At 28.5% G+C, this 24524-nt stretch overlaps 3 protein-coding genes across 4 annotated transcripts; 2 read left to right on the forward strand and 1 right to left on the reverse strand.

Moving 5' to 3' along the window:
* The first annotated feature begins 1749 nt into the window (after window positions 1-1749).
* LOC119680611 (eukaryotic translation initiation factor 3 subunit D-1) lies at window positions 1750-4841 on the forward strand. Its single transcript, XM_038093525.1, has 5 exons — window positions 1750-2054; window positions 2375-2522; window positions 2583-3064; window positions 3511-3803; window positions 4063-4841. The coding sequence occupies exons 1-5, from the start codon at window positions 1868-1870 to the stop codon at window positions 4612-4614; spliced, it is 1662 nt and encodes a 553-aa protein (XP_037949453.1). The 5' UTR covers window positions 1750-1867; the 3' UTR covers window positions 4615-4841.
* Window positions 4842-9799: 4958 nt separating this feature from the next.
* LOC119684015 (spaetzle-processing enzyme-like) lies at window positions 9800-13438 on the forward strand. The gene is made up of 4 exons (XM_038097946.1): window positions 9800-9989; window positions 12052-12233; window positions 12301-12481; window positions 12540-13438. The coding sequence occupies exons 1-4, from the start codon at window positions 9905-9907 to the stop codon at window positions 13271-13273; spliced, it is 1182 nt and encodes a 393-aa protein (XP_037953874.1). The 5' UTR covers window positions 9800-9904; the 3' UTR covers window positions 13274-13438.
* Window positions 13439-16038: 2600 nt separating this feature from the next.
* On the reverse strand, window positions 16039-23947 carry LOC119678020 ((E3-independent) E2 ubiquitin-conjugating enzyme). Of its 2 annotated transcripts, none has more exons than XM_038089642.1 (13): window positions 23796-23947; window positions 22402-22792; window positions 20413-20666; window positions 19894-20348; window positions 19307-19830; window positions 19097-19245; window positions 18614-19037; window positions 18462-18551; window positions 18006-18398; window positions 17400-17905; window positions 17003-17340; window positions 16698-16922; window positions 16039-16307 (listed from the first exon to the last, which is right to left on the reverse strand). In XM_038089642.1, exons 1-13 carry the CDS (start codon window positions 23819-23821, stop codon window positions 16120-16122), a joined length of 3963 nt encoding a protein of 1320 aa, XP_037945570.1. In that variant the 5' UTR covers window positions 23822-23947; the 3' UTR covers window positions 16039-16119. The 2 variants fall into 2 exon arrangements, with proteins under 2 accessions (XP_037945570.1, XP_037945571.1); XM_038089643.1 differs by lacking the exon at window positions 23796-23947 and adding an exon at window positions 22854-23012.
* Window positions 23948-24524: the final 577 nt, after the last annotated feature.

Raw genomic sequence — 24524 nt, forward strand, 5'->3', positions numbered from 1 at the left:
TGAATAATATGGAAAAGGTGCAAATGGAGTTACAGCAGGAAACAGACTCAGCATTTCTGAAAATAATGAGAAGAAATGCCGATTCTTTGCAACGGATAGCAGAAGCAATCGAAAGAGTGGAAGCTAATATAAGGATTACCGGAAATCATTAATATAATTAATATTGTATTGTATTTGAGTGGAGAAACGAAAATTATTGTAAATATTTTACTATTATATGTCACTCTTAACATTAATATTTTAACATCATAATTAATACCAATATTTTAATATTATTATTTAAATATTAAAAATTGTAGTTTATAAAATAAAATAAAATCTCCTAGAAAATTATTTGGGTAGTTGGCATTCCGTGCCAAAAGTTTTTGAATACCTATTGCTTAAAAATCTGCTGCTTTTTTCAGAACATTTACCCAATCTAAATTTTCATAATTTCTGTTATTCAATAAATTATACAGAACTCGATACGTTCCAGCAATGCTGATCGCCATTTTGATTTTATTGTTGATAACCGTTTCTACCCTGGCATTAAGCTGTGCAAGATCATTTGCAACCACCTTTTGACGCTAACATAATTGATGATTTAATTTTGAAAACGCTGGAAATAGAAAACGGATTCACAGTGGTTTTATATTCACGAACTGCTTCATTAATCATTAAATGTACATTTATTTAGATGTACCGTATATATTAAATCATAAGTATCATTTTGTACAAAACCATTATTTTTCGATTTACAATTGCATTATAAATTAATAACAGTTTTTAATAATAAACTCATTTAAATTACTTTTACTATGACCGTGTGCGAGTTCGAGTAAATATGTAAATATTTATTTATTTACTTATTGCACTTAATTATTACTTTGGTTAAAATTTTGCAAATTTATTTATTTAGTTATTAAACATCTTATAAAATTTCCACAATGGCAACACCTAATTTACCTAATTTTTATCTAATTACCCTACACGAAATTCAGGTAAATACCAACATTCGCTGCCATACCGACATAATTTACTATTTTCCTCAATTAACCATCAATTTACTCGAACTCGCACACCGCCTATATACTACTATACTATAGTATCACTTAAAAGAATGGCATAGAAATTTCACAAATAAAAAATATAAGTTTATGATTTCGTTCTAATATAACATAACAAGTGCATATGTTAATGAACTTGCACAGGAAATTAAAAAAATTTTAAATTCGAACATACGAGTCAATGGCTTTGGGTTAGTTGGCTAATCAACGCTGACTCTGCGCTTTAAGGTACGGCAGGGTACGAATTCAACCATTGGTACTTTTTTATTTTTATTTTTTATTGAGGTTTAACTGTAAATACTCAAATTATTTTTTCACAAAAACCGCTGAGACACGTTCGATAATTAAGTTACAGAAATATAATAGCATTATTATTTTGATATGCTAAATTTGTGCTAAATAGCTAAAATGTTTAAGTTTTTGCTGAATTTTGAATTCGAACAGTCAAGTCAGCTGTTGTCGCCTTTCTACATGTAATTTTGTTTATTTCGACTTTCAGCTCTGTTTATTTATATATTTGGTATATATATATATATATAACTTCAACAAATATTTTTTTGTATTATAAAAATATTAATTATATATAATAATCCTAATATATTTATAACGCACTTACCAACACTTATGAGTGCATAAAAAAATTTCCATTACAAAACCGTACCTTGACAACTCTAGTAATTTACCTTCTGGCATTCCTTTTACTTGCATTCGTTTTCCAAATCGTCACGTCAGTTGAGAACGGAAAAAATTATTAATTATTTTAATATAAAAAGTAAAAAACTTGTGCATTAATATTCATCAATTCGTTCGTTTCGTTAGCCATGACTGAAAGTAGTACTTTTCCGCACTTTGAAAAGCCAACTGTGCAATTTAATGAGCATGGCTGGGGCCCATGCGAACTGCCGGACACTTTCAAAGATATGCCGTACCAGCCCTTCAGCAAAAGCGATCGCTTGGGCAAAATATGTGATTGGACCAGTAGTTCCAACAATGACAAGAAGTATCAAAGTAAGTAAAAAATATGAAAAATTAAATAAAATAACTAAATATGTTTATATTAAGCAATTGCATTTGTAAAAATAGTAAGGTTATGTTGCAATTGACAACTATAAATAATCGTGGCAATCAAAAAAAAAATACCTTTGGGAAATTATTTAATAGTTTTATGATTCGCGGATTGGTTGTCAACAAAAGTGCGAAATAAAATGTCAAAAGCGTTTGTTTACATTTTTGTTCAAGCATATTTAGCAAAATTTCAGTAAAAAACTAAATTAAAAAATTGAAAAACTGGTATTTTATAAAATACATATGTTTTTTAAATATTTTAGATAAGTATGCTTCCACATTTGGCACTGGTAGCCAATATGCTTACTACCATGAAGAAGATGAAACAACATTCCATTTGGTAGACACTACACGCGTACAGAAACCACCACATCAACGTGGCAGGTTCCGCACCAATTTGCGTAATTCTAGGTAAGTCTATACATCATCTCTATTAATATGTGTATTAACACAGAATACAATGTGATTTAGGAATGCACGTGGTCGCAACACCCGTGGTGGTCTTAGCTCTACAATGACAACTTTAGGAGGCAAAAATCTTAAAGCACGCGATACTCGTCGTGGTATGGGTAAGAAATTTGGTTCACGTGGTGTACCACCTAAAATACGTGAATCATCTGTGGCAGTGCGTGCGGATTGGACATCGGTTGAGGAAATGGACTTTCCACGTTTAATGAAATTGTCTTTACCGAATATTAAAGATGGTGAAGATATTGTTACTTGTGGTACACTTGAATACTATGATAAAACTTATGATCGTATTAATGTGAAGAATGAAAAACCATTGCAAAAAATCGATCGTATCGTGCATACTGTTACCACTACTGATGATCCTGTTATACGTCGCTTATCGAAGACTGTGGGCAATGTTTTTGCTACAGATGCTATTTTGGCGACCATTATGTGCTCGACACGTTCCAATTATTCATGGGATATAGTCATTGAGAAGTTCAGTAAGTGATAATAAAATATAGTTTTAGAAAATATAATCTTTTTTTTATGAATGCAGTCTATATTGCGTTATACTTTAAATTCCTTTATTTAATTTAAATAGGTAGGAGTATATATTTTATAAATATTATTTGAACTCACTTTTAGAAAACTATTAGACGACCAGTCTTTTAAGATTGTGTTACTTTAATTAAAAGTATTTTTATCATTTTCAAATTTAGATACATTTAGTATTTTAATAAATATTAAAGGCTTTATGTAAACGAAATAGAAACGTTTAGCTTCTTATTTTAAATGCATCTATCTATAAATATCTATTTAATATATATATTTATAAATCTATTTAATATATATATTTATATACTGATGGAATACATATATATGTATATACTTATAAAGTGTATATATTTATACAAATAAAAAATTTTAATATTTTATTAATTTACAGATGACAAGATCTTTATGGATAAACGTGACAACACGGAATTCGATTTGCTTACAGTAAATGAAACTTCTGTCGAACCACCAACTGATGATGATAACTCGCCAAATTCTCCACGTAATTTAGCCATTGAAGCAACCTTCATTAATCATAACTTCAGTCAACAAGTTTTAAAAACCGGTGAAAAGGAGCCAAAATATAGATTTAAGGAAGCAAATCCTTTCATTTCTGAAGATGAAGACGTTGAAGTAGCTAGCGTTGGTTATCGTTACAAGAAATGGGATTTGGGCAGTGATATCGTAAGTATTTTTATGCACGTGATAAAATTCACATTCCCATAAACACTGATCTAGTACGTCATACACAATAGTTCATGAGTAATCAGCTTTATTGTATTTAAAAAAATTTCATTGTAATTATATTCTTTACAATAAGCGAAGAAAAATCATTATTGCGAATATTCACTGAAAATAATTAAATATTAACTCGTGACAAATTAATATAATATCTTTGTTTACTCTTAGTTTCATTGAAATTAATTGTTATGTGTCATTTTAGGTACTCGTTGCTCGTTGTGAACACGATGGTGTGCTTATATCTCCAAACGGTGAACCTCAATTTTTATCTATTAAAACACTTAATGAATGGGATTCTAAATTGGCTAATGGGGTTGAATGGCGTCAAAAATTGGACACTCAACGTGGTGCTGTTTTAGCCAATGAATTGAGAAATAATGCTTGCAAATTAGCTAAATGGACTGTACAGGCTGTTCTATCTGGTTCGGATCAATTGAAATTGGGCTATGTTTCCCGTATTAATCCACGTGATCCTTCACGTCATGTCATACTTGGTACCCAACAGTTTAAGCCACACGAGTTTGCTACACAAATTAATTTAAGTATGGATAATGCTTGGGGTATACTGCGTTGCATTATTGACATTGTTATGAAGCAGAAGAATGGCAAATATTTAATTATGAAGGATCCAAATAAGCCAATGATTCGTTTATATGATATACCTGATAATACCTTCGATAGTGATGGTTCCGATGACGGCGAAGGTGATGATGGTGAAGCTTTCCAACCTGTTTATTCATATGGTAACAAATAAGTCATTGTGGTTAGGCGTTTTTTTTTTTTTTAATTAATATCAAAAAGTTAAGTAATTGCTTTAGCGTGTTTTCCAATCTAAACAACACAATAAAAACGTCAACAGTTATTTTATATTTTATTATAAGCAAAACTATTAATTGCATTGTATACTAAAAGGCATAAACTAAATTACGTGTATATGAAAATACGCAGTGCATATTTAAAACAAATAAAAAAGTTTTGGATACCGCACAAATTAAATGTGTTTCTATTAAATTTAAATATACATATAATATATATAATTACTTAAAATAAATTGGAGTTGTAATAACCGAAAAGTCAGTAGCTTTAGACAGATCCAAAAAAACGAAAATTGAATAATCATGTCGTTAAATAAAAGGATTTAGTATTATACTTTGATTAGAAATTAGGTACCGAAAATGACGACATTTTATATTCCTAATATGAGGAGATCAGATAAAGGTAATTACATATAAATTCTCTATTTTCGAACTTATTTTTAAATTTCTTTGAATTCTTAATATTCTATTCTATTCTATTAATTCTTAATATTCTAATATTCTATTTATACTTAAAAGTGCAATATTTTTTACATCGTATATTGTGGCGCTCTAACCAAATCTCCACCCGCACAATAATTCCTATTTACAACTCCAGTGTAAAGTCTGTGCTATTCTATGCCTGTGAGACCTGGAAAAGAACAAGAAAAATACAAGAATACAAACTTTCGTAAACAATTGTTTACGACAAATATTAAAAATAGGGCACTATAGACCCGACGGTCGCAGTGCTACATCCCCTAACAATAATAATATTAAAAATATGGTGGCCCAACCGCATCACAAACTCCAACCTATGGGCCGTTACAAATCAATCATTTGCTACTATGGAGATAAGAAGACGTAAATGGCAATGGAAAGGCCTCAATTTACGCAGACCAAAGAGAAACATTGCACATCAAGCTCTGAGATGCTATCCTAAAGGCAGTCGTCGACCTGGAGCGCCGGCTAAAACTTGGAAAAGAATAATTGATGAAGAACTAAGAGAAGCGAGCTATTCCTGGAGTGACATATGCCGTGAATTAAATAACTGAATACGATATAAAAAGATGGTAGAGGCCCTATGCTCCACTGGGAGGTAAGAATAAGAGAGAGAGAGAGAGATATTGTAACTACATTTGGATTGGATAGGTCAAGAATTAAATATATTTTATTATAAATTAAATAACTGGAAATTCAGAGTTTCGCTACATTTCAGAGATAAATTATTGAAAATGAAGAAAACCTCAAATAACTTAAAGGTCACAGATTTATTAAATTAATCTCAAGTTGCACAAAATGTAAACTACAAGCAAATAAGCATTTGAAAATTTATTGGAAATAAAACAAGTTAAAATGAAATGGGAAAAATACCGAATTCTTGAAAAATAATTTTCTAAAATAAATTGTGAATCACCTTATTTCCATATATCACTTGAATTATTATAAATCATTTGACAGTATGTCCAATAAATAAACAATAGATACCCACAATATCAATCTGAACTCATTAGCAATTTTAATTTAGTAAAACCACAGACAACTTATGCTCAATGCACGATTTAACTGCAGCAGTTGGTTACAGAACTATAACATAGAATAATTTATTAATGTCAATTTTTTTGGCCGAAAGTGACGCGTCTTATGACGAAAAGACTCTATTTAAAAGTTAGAAGGGTTCATATAGAAGTAAAAAGACATAAATTTTAGTTAATTTATTGAAATTTGTCTGACCATACAACCCTGTTTCGAGTAGTCAACATCAATGGTCTTAGAAAATTTTCGAATTTTTTAAATAGTTTATAGCCCATATATAATTTATTTGGACTGCAAGTACCACGCTTAGAACTCGAGAAAGGTCCAAAATTTGTATACATATGATACGAGAATTTAAAGCAACTAGTGTGGAAATAATGGTAATAATTTTTGAAGATCGAGTTGTGAGAACAGTGGATTTAACTATTTCTTTTTACAAATATAACTCTTAATTATAGTCATTTAATTCTTTTTTGTTTAAATAAAATTAAATAATAATTAGTTTGAGAAACCTTGTCATATGAAAAGCAATTACAAAAAAGATCAACATATGACAGTTGTAGTTAGACAGATTATGTGAACTAGTTTGGTGAGCTGTTTTACTATACTTCAGCTAGAAGTGGTGATATTTACTTTATTATGAATCTTAAATTTAATTTTATTTTTCTCTTCTAGAACGTAGAACAAATTTTCAATACTTTCTATTCTCTCACAACCATCGTCATTTTAAAAAGCGATGTCTTCGCTTTCCATTTTTCTGATGTAATCATTATTGACATATACAATACTTGAGTAGCCTGGTTGGTCTGTATTAATGTTGAAGCTAAACAGATCCATAACTAAAAGAGATGAGAGATACGTAACTTGAAGACTAAAGTTCAGGCTTCAGCTAGCTCAGCTTCAGCTACCTCAGTGTAGGTACCTCAGTCTCAGCTAGCTCAGCTTCAGCTACCTCAGCTTAACCTAGCTCAACTTCACCTAGCTCAGCGTCAACTAGCTCAGCTTCAGCTAGCTCAGATTAAGCTAGCTCAGCTTCAGCTAGCTCAGTTTCAACTAGATCAGCTTCAGCTAGCTCAGCGTCAGCCACCATAGTTTCAGCTAGCTCAGCTTTCTATAACTACCTAGTATACATGTCGATATGAAATCATATCAACGATTCATGCAAACACTCATATTTTAAAATTAATGGAAATTACTTTGCCTATTGTATGAATCGCAACCCCTTTAGTTGACAGATAATTTTACTTATAATTAAATTATATACATACCGTTATTATTACTATGTCACTATTACATATATGAGCCAACACCCGCAGTCTCTTATATATACATATATCGATAAATAATAATTGATATATAGTAAATCTTCTAAGATTGTCGTTATTAATACGAACAATTGTCGTTAAAAAAATCGGGAGCTGAAATGCAAGCGATGCATTTCAATCTCTTAATGTTCTTAATGTAGAGATAGAAGTCTACATGGTTCTAAACGACGAGGCACTCCCATTATAATTGTGGGAGAAGGTTTTGGGTAAGAACGGTTTTGAATGTATCATAAAGATTTAGGCAGTAACTCAAAATACTCGCTGAGTATGTTTCTTTCCTTTCTTTCGTCTGCTATACTCTTTAATAATAATCTATTCTATAATATAATGGAAGATTGACCCAAACTTGAAGCAAATTTGAATTTGGAATATTGAATATATTAAAAATGTTAAGATAAAATTAAATAACATCTCTATAACAAAACCTTCAAGATAAATTCATACGGAAAACCTGTAGTTGATATTATTTTAAAACAACCAATTTAACTAATATAATAAACCATATATAATAATAAACGATATATAGTAATAAACGATATATAATAATAAACGATATATAATAATAAACCATATATAATATTAAACCATATATAATAATAAACTATATAAATTATTAAACCATTTATAATAATAAACCATATATAATAATAAACGATATATAATATTAAACCATATATAATAATAAACCATATATAATAACAAACTATATATAATAATAAACCATATATATTAATAAACTATATATAATAATAAACCATATATATTAATAAACCATATATAATAATAAACCATTTATAATAATAAACCATATATAATAATAAACCACATATAATAATAAACCATATATAATAATAAACCATTATAATATAATGAGTTATTTATTGAAATTATAACAATAATCTAATAAACTATATAGATTTAATCAATTATGTATTGTTGTGATCTTGAAATGGTTATAGGATATAGAAAGTAAGTATTTTAACGATAATTTATATTAAATGTATCTCTAAATTATCGTTAGGAATTCCTATCAGCACAAGAATAAATGTATAAAACATATAATTTATATTAAATCACTCCTTATATGAGAGTTCAAATAAAAGATGACCTATTAATTATTAATATATATTTTAATTATAAATAAATATTAATTTCATTATGTCTTCGGTTTGAGATTGTTTCAAATCTCTATTGAAGTAAAAAAAGAAATTAATTTAAAAATGTTAAGAAAACCCAAACTAAGTTGAAAAAAACCAAAAGATTAATATTTAGATAATCAGCCAATAAATAAAATATTTTGTTTAATTTCATCAACCTTCAAACTAAATAATGCAAAGAAATAATCTTATGCTTATCCGTGCTTGCAGCTGCTTGTCGTGCTCTCGTTAAAAGACCAACGCCGAAGCCTACAAAGTATTTTCGAAAATACCGATTAAATACAAATAAATTTATACCATTAATGAATTCTAAAAAACAAATTTACATTTTATTTTAAAATGTAATAAAATACTCTGCTCGTATGCAATACCAATCAATTTAAATAACACTGAATCATGTTAACTAAACTCTCTTGCGAACGTCACTTTCAACATTTTTCAGAAAAACTTATCGTGACATCAATTGTGGGTCTGTGGATCTTTGTGGTTGAAATAATACTTATAAATAATGCTAATTGATAAATAACAACAATAAACATTTAAAATTAAAATAATTATTATTATAATAAATGTAACTATCCACAGAAAATGTTTACACTTTAGAATATTTAATTATTTAAGCTCATTGGGAATTCCCGGAAATTTCCTTTTCAATGAAATTTACCTTCAATGTATTGTAAATCTATTTATTTTTTAAATAATTGTTTTAGTATTAGAAAACTATTGGAAAAAGGTGCAATGAGTGTTAATAAGTTTAACGTACTATTTTCCCACTAAACTAATATTTTCAATCTAACATATAGACAGACGTTGGCATTGCACGATCAAGTTATGAGATATTCATTGGGTAAATCTTGTGCTCATTGAAAATCCACAAAATCACAATCTACTTTATCTCATTGCGAATGTTCTCCACACACACTTGCTAAAATCTTCACTACGAATTGCTCTCACCGTTTACAGGTTCTATGCTTCTAATCATCACCTCTGACATTACAAACTAATTATTACTGATTATTTCGTCTTACACTCGTATTAGCTCCGAAACTAGAGATAATCTGTATGTGTAAGGTAGCAGCAAAACAAACTGGAACTGTTTAGAGTTTAAGACTGACAGCTTCGCTATAAGATCAGTTCATTGTAGGCTTAGAGCTTACCGAGTAAACAACGCTAGAACTGGGAACGCTAATTAATTAAAAATTATCTTGTATCGCAGTGCACTTAAAGTAATTATGAAAATGATTAATTGGAAACGATTAAATATTAACATAATATTTTTAATTGGAATAATTCTAACCATATGCAGTGGAATAAATGGTAAGTTAGTTAAGTGAAGAAGTCACATGAAAGTCTAAATATTTACATAAAATTCTGCGCTCACATCGGTGCCGATAAAACTAGTATATGCCAATAATTAATTATTATAATTATAATCAGTATTTCAAATTGAATAAGTACGGATAAAATACATCTATTGTTTAAAGTGTCGGAAAAAATACTTCTATCGATCGTACTTAATTGGGATGCGCAAAACACGTCTATATATGTGAATTACACTATACTACATAGTATAGAATTGTAATAACAAGTTAAACACTAATTTATACTGCAAAACCACAATGTTGTTATATGGCATATTATCAGTTATAAAAAATTTGTACACACACACAAAAAATTTAGTTTATATGTGTAGTTTATACTGTATATATCACTTATATATAGGTATATTACGTGAAACTGTGATTGATAGTTGAAGGATATGTGATTAATGTATTAATGTCATTGATAACTGATAACTGATAACTGATAAGAATGACGTGTAGTGCTGAAAATAATTATTAGGCAAAAACATATAATGATGTTATTTATCACTAACTGTAGATTATAAAGAACAAAGAGTTACATAAAGAGTAGTCTAATCAATATCTGTAGAACAAAATTTTTTGAAATACCATTATACTGAACAACGTATGTGATTGATGTGATGATCTCAGATGGTTTTAAGAACTATTTTCTTTCCTGCATTTTATAAAATAATAACTACAGAATGTGCGTTTTCGAGTCGAAGTATTGTAGAAAATTTTTAATATGATCTATTCAACTCCTAAAACAATGGGCTATTTGGAATACAAAGAGTTGTCTAATTACTATCTTTGGAACAAGAACTTTTGAAAAACAATTAAACTGAACTAAAAGCCTATTATTTTGTGCATTATATAAAAAATGAAAACATAATGTAGGTAATCGAGTGGAAGTGTGGTACAAAATGTCTAATATGATCCATATACAGCTGCTTCATACAAAAAACAATAGGCTATTTGATAAACAAAGAGTTGTCTAAATACTATCTCTGGCACAAAAATTTTTAAAAACAATCTAAATGAACTTAAAGACTATATTATTTTGTGCATGATACAAGTCTGTGCCTTATTAAGACAAGAATGAAAACAAAATGTAGGATTTCGATGGTGTAGGAGATTTCTGACGTGACCCATACAGCTGTTTCATGAAGAAAACAACTTTAAAATATTAGTAAAAAATTTTTTAAATAGCAGTAAAGTATTAGTTTTATTCATGACTAGAACGCATTTTTAACGCGTCGAGAGCGAATTCCTGCATCACTAAGCAAGCCCTAAAGTGGAACCCGCAAGGCAGTTGCCGGCCTGGCGCTCCCTCATGAGCATGGGTAAGGATAATTGATGCCGAACTAACATTAGCGCGCTACTCATGGAACAACATCTGCACGGCAGCTCCAAATAGAATACGGTTCAGAGGAATTGTTGAGGCCCTATGCTTTACTGGGAGTTAACGAAACAAAGAAGAAGTTTTATTCATAATATTATTTACATACTTATTATTATACTTAAACCCCCTCGGAGATCACTACCTTGTCGTGGTGAGGGAACTAAGTAAGTTTAAGGACTCTTCGAGGTGTACTGTTCAGGGCCACCAATACCGGAAAGATAATAATAAATCGCTATTATTAATTTATTAGTAATTATAACCATTATTAGTATATAGCATATATTCCTTGCTTTATACGATAGGCCTTCATAACTTAAGAGTTGTTTTTATATGTTTATTATGATATATTAAATATATATAAGTAGAATGACATTTCAAAAACTATCAAAGATGATCTGGTGTACCAGTGTACGAAGATCGTCAATTCGATTTGCGAACAATTTTATATGATCAAAAATCGTTACTTAGATTCTTTTCAAATAGATAGATGAACTAACATGTTAATTAATTTTAAATATAAATAAAAACTTGTGTATTAGGTTGGTGAGTAATATAGAAGAACTCTTATAAACTCTCATAATTTGTTGCTATTTTGGTCTTAAACCACTTATAATTATTTTTACTTAAATTATAGCTGATTACGATTATGGCGCCTGTACAACGCCTAATAATGAATCTGGTCTCTGCATACACATTGACGATTGTGAATATTTATGGAATATGCTTTTAAATCCAGTAAATCGACAAGAATCGTTTTTGGCCAAAAGTCAATGTGGCTATGACAATACAGCTACTACACCCGCACATAGAATTTTGGTGAGAAAATAATTTTTATAAGAACTATGAAAAAAATATGATTAAACGTTGTACAATATAATTTTAGGTCTGTTGCGCGGATAAATATTGCAATAAGCCAAAACCAGAGGCAAATAATGTACCAAAACCAGGAAATGTACTACCAGAAGCTGGTAAATGTGGCATATCGTTAGAAAATCGTATTTTGGGTGGTCAGAATACATCACTCTTTGAATTTCCATGGATGGCACTTATTCAGTACAAGAAACGTAAGCTATTTTTTATACGATCATAATATATTTTTTATTAATTTTCATATATTTATAGCTAACAATGTGTACGAATTCCATTGCGGTGGTAGTCTTATAAATTCACGTTACGTACTAACGGCTGCGCATTGTGTGAGAAACGAAAAAACTCCGGGTACTTGGGAAGTTAACAAAGTACGATTGGGTGAATGGAATACAACATCAGATCCTGATTGTGTAGTAGATATAAATGGACATAAGGAGTGTGCATTGCCACATGTTGACGTAGAAGTTGAGGAGACTATAGTGCATGAGAATTATATGTGGTCATCACGTGATCAATATAATGACATTGCATTAATACGTTTAAAGGAACCTGTTCAATATACTGGTTTTGTAGAACCAATTTGTTTACCTATTTCTTCAGAATTGCGTTCTAGTAGTTTCAAAGATCAGCTATTAGATGTAGCTGGCTGGGGTGTAACTGAGAAACCTGTTGCCAGTGATGTTAAGCTCAAAATAAACGTCACCACTTGGCAGATACCAACGTGTCAGGAAAAATATAAAACATTCCAAATTACACTAGACGAAAATAAACAATTATGCGCTGGTGGTAGACAAGGAATTGACACTTGTAACGGTGACAGTGGCGGTCCTTTAACAATCCGCACAAGAGCTGGTAATAAGGATGTATATTTTGCAGCCGGTATTGTTTCATATGGACCTAAACCCTGTGGTATTAAAAACTGGCCTGGCATGTATACACGTGTTGGAGCATATGTTGATTGGATCATTAGTAACTTGAAACCATAATCATATATATGTATATACATAATAAAGTAATGTATATATATATATATTCATATATATGAATGTGATTTATAACGATTTTATGCCAAACTGAGAATATAATTTTGATTATAAAATTATAAATATTTTTATAAATAATCCTTTGCAATATAATTATTTATTTCTTACTCAAACTGTAATTTATATATCTATATTTTTTTATTTTAAATTTAAATAAATCAAATTATTTAATAAATTAAAAATGTTTTTTATAAAAACAAAAAAAATTCTAGACTGAATTTTGCGGAAATTTAATTAACACAAATTCATTATCATAGCCAAGGAACAATAAATAAATACAAGTATAATTTTTTATCAAGGATTTTATTAATAAAATAATTGTATTCTATTTGCTATTTGGATAATGTTAAAATTTCTACTTATCACGGAATTAGCATCTTACATTTTTTATATATAAGTATAATGATATATGCTATCAATTTATTTGCATATAAATATAGATTTTTTGCTTTACAAATATTATTAAAAAATTACTTTAGCGCACAAAGTAAATATTTATTTTGATTTTAAAAATTTGCAAATTAAAATTTTTTAATAAAGCTTAAGTTAAATTTAGATTTTTATATATTATATAATGTATTAATTCAAAACAATATTAAAAACATTTTTAAACGTAATTTCATTTTTCTAAATTGTTTATAATTGTTATGTTATAATTGCTATGTTATGCAATATAATTAACAATTTTAATTAATATTAATAATTTTTTAGTAAGTTTATATTGTTAGCAATTAATACTTTTTTAATTAAAGAAATTATTTTTATTTACTACTTACTTAAATAACAATAATATAATTTATTTTGGTGTTAAACATACGATCTAATAAACATATTAGATCGTACAGCTCAATAATTTTTTTTAGAAATTCGTTATATTAAATAATAAATAATATTTGAATAGTTATTAGTTAGGTTAGCATATAATAATTAATTTACTAGAAAAACAATAATCATAATATATATGACAATGTCAGAGGTTATGTTATTAATACGGATAGTGCTTCCAAAGTTTAAATTCAAAGAGGTTCAAAGAATAGCATATGATGTTCGAACATTTTTCAGCAAAGCCATGTTCGACAAAATAATGGTCTAAGCTTATTCGAAGCTAAAATAAAACGTATAATTTTAATATTAAAGTTATAATTACTATATTTAAACTGATTTACTAGAGAACTTATAATTTTTATAATAAGTTCAAATAATAATAATACATATAGTTAAAATCTTTCATATCTACTATTTTAACAAGTTATATTTTATTTAAATTTATTTATATATAAGTATTAGTAAAAAGTTGAAGTAAATGTTACTACATTTATAAATTTAGATATTTGAAAAATTATGATTGTATCGCAATTTGATTTTAATTAGTTGATTAAAAGCTTAATAATTGTAAGCTTAAAGACAAACGAAATATTGAAAGCTGAAACTGTGTGCTGCAATTTAAAATTAAATAAAACAAGTTGTTTAATATAAGCATAACATATTCATAAATAGATAATAAATAAATAAAAAATTTATAATAAAGAGATAAATACTTCAGTATAATTTTTTCAAAACGAGATTTTTCGAAAAGTAGTGAACTACAACAACAAAAATTCTTTTTATATTATTTTAATTAATTGAATTTTTGGCTGACCATACGCAGCTGTTTCAAGTATTGCCAAATACCCATGATCAGTGGGCTTGGAAATAATTCTTGTATTTAATTATTCGTAAATAATTTTTTGTGAGCGCAAGTATCAGGAATTGAACTCGTGCCCTGTCAAATTTTAAGCTCAGAGTCAGCGTTCATTAATCAACTAACCCAAAGCCGTACTTCACTTTTATGTTCGCATATTTTTCTGAAGTTTTGTTAATTTTGTTTGAAATATTTATTAATAAATCTAATTGCTGTGTTATATTAGAACGATATTACAAGCCAGCTATAGAATAATTAAATTAATTATATTTTATTTTCAATTGTTAAATTTCAATACTATTTTGTTTGCAGAGGCATTATTTGTTGCATGCTTTTATATTATTCTTTCTTGTATATAGAACCTAATCTAAGAACATAATACCGAGAAAGTCATGCTAATATTACTCCACGATTCGCATGTGTGAAGTTTTTTTCAAAACTTAATATTTTCGTTTTATATTAGATTTAAAATTTACTTTAATATTTAATGATTAAAAATATTGTTAATAACAATTAAATAAATATTTAAATATAATTTAACAAAATAAATATACAATTTAAACTTTTTAAATTTATTCTAGCTATAGTTTTTAATAACACGAATTTTAAATTTGTTATTATTTATCAATTCTGAAATATAGAGGCAAACAAAAAAATACTGTTATAACCAATATAAAAAATTCGTATAAGGAATTAATTCGATTTCGTTTAGAAGAAATTTAATTATAGAGCTAAATTTGAATTTAGCAGAATAGATTAAATTTTGAGTTTCATAATATGTTTTAGCGTAATATATATATAATTTAAAACAATTTTCTTTTAAATTTTAAATAGTTGATATCACTTTTCATAAATATTGGAATGAAAGTACGAAAAAACAAATACTGCAAAATTGGTTCAAAGAAATTGAATTTAATATTAACATAATGCTAAATAAAATTTGTTGTATTATTTTGAATTTGTTTCTGAATATAACAAAGTGCTATGTAAAATTTTGGCAATGCATAATTTAGGTGTTATTTTTTTATATAATATTGGGAACGTTTAAAAATTAAACGTTAATTAAACTGCAGCATAGATTAAAGGACTTGTGGTAATTGAAAAATAATTAATCTAACGGTATTTGTTCCTCTGTGTTGATGAATCCAAAACTTAATTCGGGTTTGTTGATGGTGTTGTCATCGTACAAGAAACGTAATTGAGTATCCAGATGATCCAACAGACCTTTGACGGCTAGACAAAATCCACGACTGGCAGGTACAAGTGGAAAATCTGGTAAAATGCTAACTGTATCGCCTAGAGAAAAAATTTATTAACATAAATACATAATATGATTTTATATTTTATATTATTATATTATAATATAATATAATTTTTCTTTTTCTTAATAAAAAAATTCATTAACATAAAAAAGGAAAAAATAAATAAATATATAAATAACATTTGTTATATATATATTAAAAACTTGTACAAATACTATAAAAACTATATTACTATATATTACTATTTAATAACTAAATAACATACTATTAGCCTGTCATGAATATATATTTAAAACACAATATCAAATTAAATACTCTTATGGTATTTCATGATACAGAAATTATAATACAGATTAACTAAATGCTGTTCTTGCCTAGAGCTAATTTTGTATATATTCTATTTTGTAATAATTTAATTGCTTACCTAAAGATCTAAAGCCGGTTGGTGTTTTTGCAGTCATATCATTGCTTAATTGAATGTAACCTTTAATTCGGTTATAAAATCGTCGACCATTAACACTATAATAATCACAAACTTCTTGGCGAAATAGTTCGCTAGGTTGTGCCAACAATTTGCTAGTCGCTTGGACCAACTTAATAGTGGCCATTTCGTTGTACATACGGGAATTTTCATGTCCCTGTTGAGTTTCTAATCATTTGTAACAAATACAAAAAAAAAAAACATAGTAATGCAATGTTTATAATAGAAAGAACTTGGTTTTATAATACCTTTATGCTTTTCATAACCGGCTTCGTTATAATAAGGTTCGTTTACGAGTATTAAGCCTTGTATTGAAACAAGCACTTGCAGTAGTGTACTGTTTACGCCCCAAATCTCCGTATTACGTCCGGACCATGTACCCAATAATGAAACACAAACTTTTCCACCTTCATATAAATTAGGATTTAAGCGATCCGTACAGTAACTAATGTAGTGGCAAGTCGGGGGGTTACGGGGATAATCACGTCCGAGTTGAAAATCAAAAAAGAAAAGTCCGTTCTCATATGGAGTATTTTTGGGACCTTCAATCATGGCACTTAATAAATCCAAACGGTCTTCAAATACCCTACATATATTAATTTAGTTAGTAATGATAATTGCATAATTATATTTTTAACTTATTGCCTTATATAAACTCCTGGCGGCAACGAACTTCGCAACATCCGATGCTCACGCTGAACCGCTTTAAAATAAGACTGGGCATTGATGGGACTAAAAACGGTCAAATAAAATTTGTGTGACTTTGGTGCATGAGCATATAACTTAAAGCTTTGTAGAACACCAGAAGGTTTCAATCTTGTAATGACTTCTTTTTCATCATCGGATTTTGAGCTATCCATCTCTTCTTTACTGTCAAATTCCTTTAATGCAGATAAATTATCTTCAGGAATATTAGGAGTATTGAAAAACTTCTCTTGTATTTGTTCTACAAATTTATGCAATTGCTCTTTGAGTAAAGTACACAAACGTGCGCATTCAGAAGCTGCGTCGTCAGTTATGTCAATGCTATAGTTGGAAATGGAAATTGGATCATCAGTAGTTTTATAAAAGGAGTTGATTCCATCGGGATTGACTGTATCAGTTAAGCTAGCAGCACTACCTTCATTCCGAGAATAATTACCAGAATCATCCTGATTTTAAAATGTTAATAAAATTAATAAAAATAACAAACTTGTATTAAATAGCAAATCAGCAGACAAAATTTATTACTAACGTCCATTATTCACTTACCTGAGATGCAACTGAAGTGTTACTAAATTTTAGTTTACATGTCTCTTCGTAAGCTCTTTCAATGTTATATATAGCACATGACAACAAATTATTTTTTTCGTTATTTTGCGCGTTTGTGCTGTAGTTGTCTGTTTTTGGCACAGTTACACTTGGATCATTGGTATCTGACCCAGCAGATTCTTTAGTGGCAGTTTGCAGACACATTTCATTTGTATTACTTTTTGTTTTACATTTTAAAGGTGTTGACGATAAATTAAACATCATTTTAGTTTTATTCTCAATTGTGTTATCAGATGTTGACGGAGTTCTATCTCCGAAAAGACGAATTTTACGTTCTAATGCGCGCTCTGATTCAGTTTGACTTCCACTTTTACGTACCCGTTCAATGAGCCCCTTAATAATTGTTAAGCTATTTGTTATTATTATGTTTATTTAACAAAATAAAATATACTTTACCATAAAGTTTTCTTCGTGGAAAAATCTGGTATCCATTACACGATCTAAGGAACGACAGGTTTTGTAGGCATGAATAAGTTTCTTCATAACCTAATTGAATAATTTCATTAATTTTTATATATAATTATAAAGGGACAAAATCATACACTTACTTCAGTACTTTGCAGATTAGGACTTAAATGGAAAATTTCTTCTAATCGCGCTAAAGAAACTCGTGCCGTTTCTAAGCTTGTAAGTGTATGCGATGGACACATTTTAATAGTGAGATCATCACCGTATTCACTGTTTTCCGATTGAGTTTCCCAAGAATCATCAGAAGCTTCACTGTACTCATCATGCTCATGGTCTACAACTTCAAACAGATCTTGTGGCCAGCAGGAGGTGATACTGCCGTCTACCCATCTAACCTTTACAGTGCCCTCTTGACAAGTATTTATGATCTGACCTGCAGCATTTGTATTATTCGCAACATCGAAATTGTCTACACGTGTGACAATTGTACCAGGGCGATATTGGAAATCTGGATGATCTTTCAGGTCATAAACACTTTCCTCTGTTATACCGTTATAGGTAGGCCTATAAATAGAACGAATAATATTAAAATCTTCGACAATAAAATATGTGTATACAATTACTTGGGCTCTTCACTGTAGGTGTATGTTGTAAACCATTTCACACGAGCCGTTCTTCCATAATGATCAACTGACTGAATTACACCATAATCACGATAAGTCATATCGTTACTATCCTTTTCATACATCACATAGTCGCCAGGGAAAAATTCCTACGCCATTTTTTGGGGTTACCAAAATATTTCCAAATAACAAACAATATATTATACTTACATGAGTGTCCAATTGATTAATATGATATAATTCAGTCGAAGGAATATCGGTTTCTCTCGTGCCATCTTGCCACATTATGGTTATTTTACTATGCATAACTAGTGCTTCGACGGCTACTTTTTCTCCATATTTAAACGTTTTCTGTAACTTATCTGTTGATGCATATGAACTACTTCTTTTAGACTTTCGTAACATTTTCACTTTACGCGTACGTTTACGATCTCTTGGCTCGTCAAAAGACGAATTGGATACAGTAGCTGAAGTAGTAGCACTTGAACTTTCATCAATCCAGCTTGAGTCATCCTCTTTATCGCTTTCTGCTTCTTCATCCTCATCTGAATCATTACTCGATATTTTTTGATGCGAAGGCATTTGGAACTTAGTTTTGAATGCAGACTTAATTCTATTTGTAGATTCAGCTTGTGGTAGCTTCTTTAATTTCTTTAAAGCATTACCTTTATGTTGATACAAACATTTATCATTTCGTTTTTGCTGTTCCTTGAATATTTTTTTAAATTTTTGTGCTAAATGTGAAAACGAAATTAAATTAACTAAAATGTTTCATAAATTCATTTTTTATTATTTACCCTGTTCTCGATCCCAGTCAGATTTTTTTACAATTTTATCCGTAGACAACAATTCAAAAAAGAATAGATCATTCATACGCAATAAATCAGGTAATTTTAAAGGCTTTATTTGCTTTAAGTCTTCACCATCGAAAAAATTTTTTGGTTCTTCGATTTTTGTGGTTTCAGCAGTCGAATCTTCAGACAATGCTCTACACTGCCAATGCACCCATGCACTCTGTACATAAAGTGACTCAACTGTATATTGTGCTTTAATAGCTTTGCCTCTAATATCGAAAGGTAATGGTTTAAATGGTGGCAATAATTTAACACTTGACATTTGATGTGGGCGACCAATAACTGTATTACCAGGATAGAAAAAATGAGTATTAAACACTGTACCATTTGCAGAACGGTTATCGTTAAAGTTATCAAATTCAGTTGAATCCAAATCAAAACGCACACCGCTAGTGGATCTAGGATATATACGAATCAATGTATTAGCAATTTTTCTTAAAAATACATTAATAGGTGTTTTACCTTAATACTGCTCTTTCCTCAACTTCTTTAACGGTACCGACCCATGGACCCATCACCACTACACATTCATTATATAAGTCTGTTAAGTCTGACAATCTCTCAGATGATATATTTGTCACCACATATTTACTACCGCATACTTTCACATCGGCATTTATTTTAACTTCTTGCACATAACCACGTTGTGTGTCCATACCTTTAACCAATCTACGAACTATGTCACCAAGCATAAACGAGCGATCGACTAGTCCAATCTGTGGATTGAATAAAGTATACTTGTTTAATTATAATAATAATAAAAATCAAAATGTAATATAAATTGATATTGTTTTATTGAAATTATTGAATTAGAATTTATAAAAATAAATTATAGTACATATCTTTATGTGGTGATATAACTTTTTTAAGAGTTTCTTAGAGAAAAATTACACAATTATATAGAAACTATTTTATAAACTATACTGATTAATTTAGTACTTTGCTATATTACTTTTAAAAGTAATATGCCAGTTGAATATAGTTCAATAATGTTGGATATTCTGATATAAGAAATGTGTTTGTGTGAACACCATTTATTATATAATGATTATAACATTGAATATAGTTCAATAATGTTGGATATTCTGATATAAGAAATGTGTTTGTATGAACACCATTTATTATGTAATGATTATAACAACAACACAAACACCTGGAGTAAAAAACTAAGGAACGATTGGTGTGAGGTGAGTTAGTATAAAGTATGGTAATATTTAGATTCTAGAAAAATTGGGTGTACCCTTGAAACCATTTATCAATATCAGGGACTAGTAAAAAAATGGATTACTATTTTGTAGGTTGTTAATGGTAAAGAATGAATGATGCATAAATGATGTGATATTGACCTTTCTTAATAGGTTCTTAATTAAAGTATGTTATGTAGAATGGAAGTATGTGTTTGATACAAAAATTTTTCTAAAAAGTTTAAGATTAAGGGATGATATGTAAAATGAAATAGTGTATGTGTTTTCGTGACATTTAATAATAAAAAATTTTTTAATATTTTTGGTTTGTATGATGAAAATGAATGTTAGAAAATAATTCTAATATATATATTATGATAATGAAAATCTTAAGAAATATATAATACAAATATTACTTCAAGCACTGAATAAATTAAAAAGATTCTGTAAAAAAGAAACTGTTTCTAAGCTATTTTTGTAGTGTCGGGAACAACCAGGTGTAAATTTCGCTACAAAATCATTGTCTGTACGGAGGACTAGGAGTCAACTATCTTATTATTGACCCAAAATATAAAATAAATTATTTCTATATGCTCAACTAAAGTTTTAGAATATTGGAACTGTAAGATTTAATTATAAATTTTTTGTTTACTTTTTAGAATAGAAAATAATATCAATTATAAGTGCAAATGCGATACAGTGGAAGCTATTAAAACAGTTGTATATTAAAAAAAACAGCTTTATACATAAGGTTTAAAGCTGTTGGATAAATCTTTACTAGTTTAGATACATAGTTCGTATATTCTTTACATTGATTAAGTGAATCATTAACATTTTATATATGTATTACACAAATACAAATGTATAAATAAAACATTTGTTAATAATTTATTGCTATTTTAGTGTAGAGAAATATTTCACTATTTTGTTATTTTAATTAAGCAGCGAGCAGAGTTTAAATATTATGCCAAATATATTATAAAATTTGACACGTAATCTGTTGAAATGATTGGCATACATATATAGGCAGGATATTATATTAATTAATATAAATAAAAATTTAAAATAATTAGGTTTATTCACAAATACGAACATCTTAATTTGCATGTGACAGTTATCCTTGAAAAAATTACATAATCCTTTATAATATGGTGACAACATTGCTTTCAAGTTCAATAACTTTTTAGGTAGATATATATATATAATATACATAGATTTTAAAACTATATATTATAAATTAATATTAATTAAAATTAAACTAACTAACCGCATTTTCTCTGTAGATAACACGTTTGCCTTCTGGATAGAAACTAACACGAACTTCCCCTTTATTAAGATTTCGTTCATAATCTTCTTCCTCTTCTTCACCACCAGAATTAGTATCAACTGTTTCAAGGACAATGCCAAATTTTACTTTGCCATTTCGATCTATGCGGAAAACTTCATCCTCACTAAACATTTGTGCGTCGCATAGCTCACTAGGTGACTGGGATCTCAAATATTTCTGTAAAAATCCTGGTCCATCAACGTCCATTGGTGGTATGAATTCCACATCGTTGTTTATTTTTTTTTCTGCACCATAATCTGTATTTACAGCTGGTGTTTCTTGTAGTACTTCCGTTACACTTGCCGGTGAAGACTTTTCCATCTTCTCGTTCCTAATTATAAAAAATTATGTGTCTTTTATTTAAAATTTACCCTTTTTAATGTAAATATTACTTAATTAAGAAACAATATTAATTATAAAAAAATAACACGTCCCGTTAGCTGTTTTAATTTTTATACAATTGAACATCTAAAATCCCACTTTTGCGCAACTAACGGAACAATCAGCCAAACTGTTAAAACAAAAAACAAAATTGCACTAGCTACATCGCACATATACGGAATAATGCCAAACTAATATTTATAACAAAATGGGAACGTCGGTATTTGACAATTGAAAACATCTGTGCTAACAAAACAGTGTGTATAAATTGACGCCAGATGTCGCCATAGCTATAATTTGATTTTAAAATATTTTTAAAATATTCATACTATATTAACATACATACACATAAATACACACAGATATACTCGTATGACGTGAAATATTGTGTATTTAATATATATTTACTTATATTTTTTTATTTTTAGGCAAGGTATTTTGATTTTAATAATTTTTTACATATGTATGTGTTAAGCTAAACACTTGAAGTAATCAACGTCATAGCACACTACAGTCAGTCGTTTTGGGTTACATATTAGAGGATTTATTATCTTAACCCAAATATATATATATATGATTGAATGTAAATATAAATAAAAGTCCTTCTATTACGGGTTTATTACGGGTCGAATCTCAAAGCTCGACTTATCATAAACACAGGAATGTGCGTAAATTTTGCACTTAACATATACCAAGATAATTAAAATGTCTAAAAATCTGGCACACCTTAATTTAACAACACGATATCTATATATTAAAATATTCTGGAGTAATCTTTAGTCTATTCTATTTTTCAAATATTTCAAATAAAAATTTTTTAAATTTTTTTTTGCTTTGACGGCCAAAAAACTAGATACTTTATCTTTGCATCTATTTGATGTCATCTATATATACAGGAAGTGTGACGCAATTCATATTAACCGTTACTAGTTGATACATTGTGTTAAACTTACTTTTTTAAATTGAAATTAAAATTCATTATAAATAAAGTTTTGCAAGAATTCAATCCAATTACAACCAATCAATCAATCAGTCCTCCTTAAAGTAATCCAGTTAAACAATTAATACTGATTAAAATAGTAATTTCGTCTTTGTTATTCTCTATCTAAAATATGTTAAATTTGAAAATAAATTTTTTATTTTTGCAACTATTTGGCCTTTATTTGTACTTACAATTTCAATGACAAAATAAACAACAAATAACTATTATTACTTTTATAGTAATTTCTTGAAGCCGTGAATAAGATTTGAAATATTTTTGTTTAAATTTTGATACCTTTGTTAAATGTTAACAATATATATTTTATATTATAAGTAAAAGTAAAATTTAAAAAAAATTTTTTTTTTACCAGCCAACTATAATCAAAAATTGTTTAGAAAAACTAAATGTGTAGTTTAAATACATTTTTCCATTATGCTATATGATATATAAAAATTTCAGATCTATGATATCAGATTCTCTCAGTTTAGTAAAGTTCACGAAAAAGTATTCTAGCTGTTTTGGGCATCTACATAACGCGTTTTAAAATTTTATACTTCTTTCTCTTTCTCTTGCCAGAGATCACAAAGATCGTTGCTTAGCATTATCATTTTAATCATGTTAGATGTATTAGATGGAGCAATTTGTTTAGTCTTGGCGGAAATTATCCTATTTTTTCAAAAAACAGTATTTCATGCATTTA

The sequence above is a fragment of the Teleopsis dalmanni genome, chromosome 2, assembly GCF_002237135.1.
Source record: "Teleopsis dalmanni isolate 2A chromosome 2, ASM223713v2, whole genome shotgun sequence".
In the NCBI taxonomy this organism is placed as follows: Eukaryota; Metazoa; Arthropoda; class Insecta; order Diptera; family Diopsidae; genus Teleopsis; species Teleopsis dalmanni.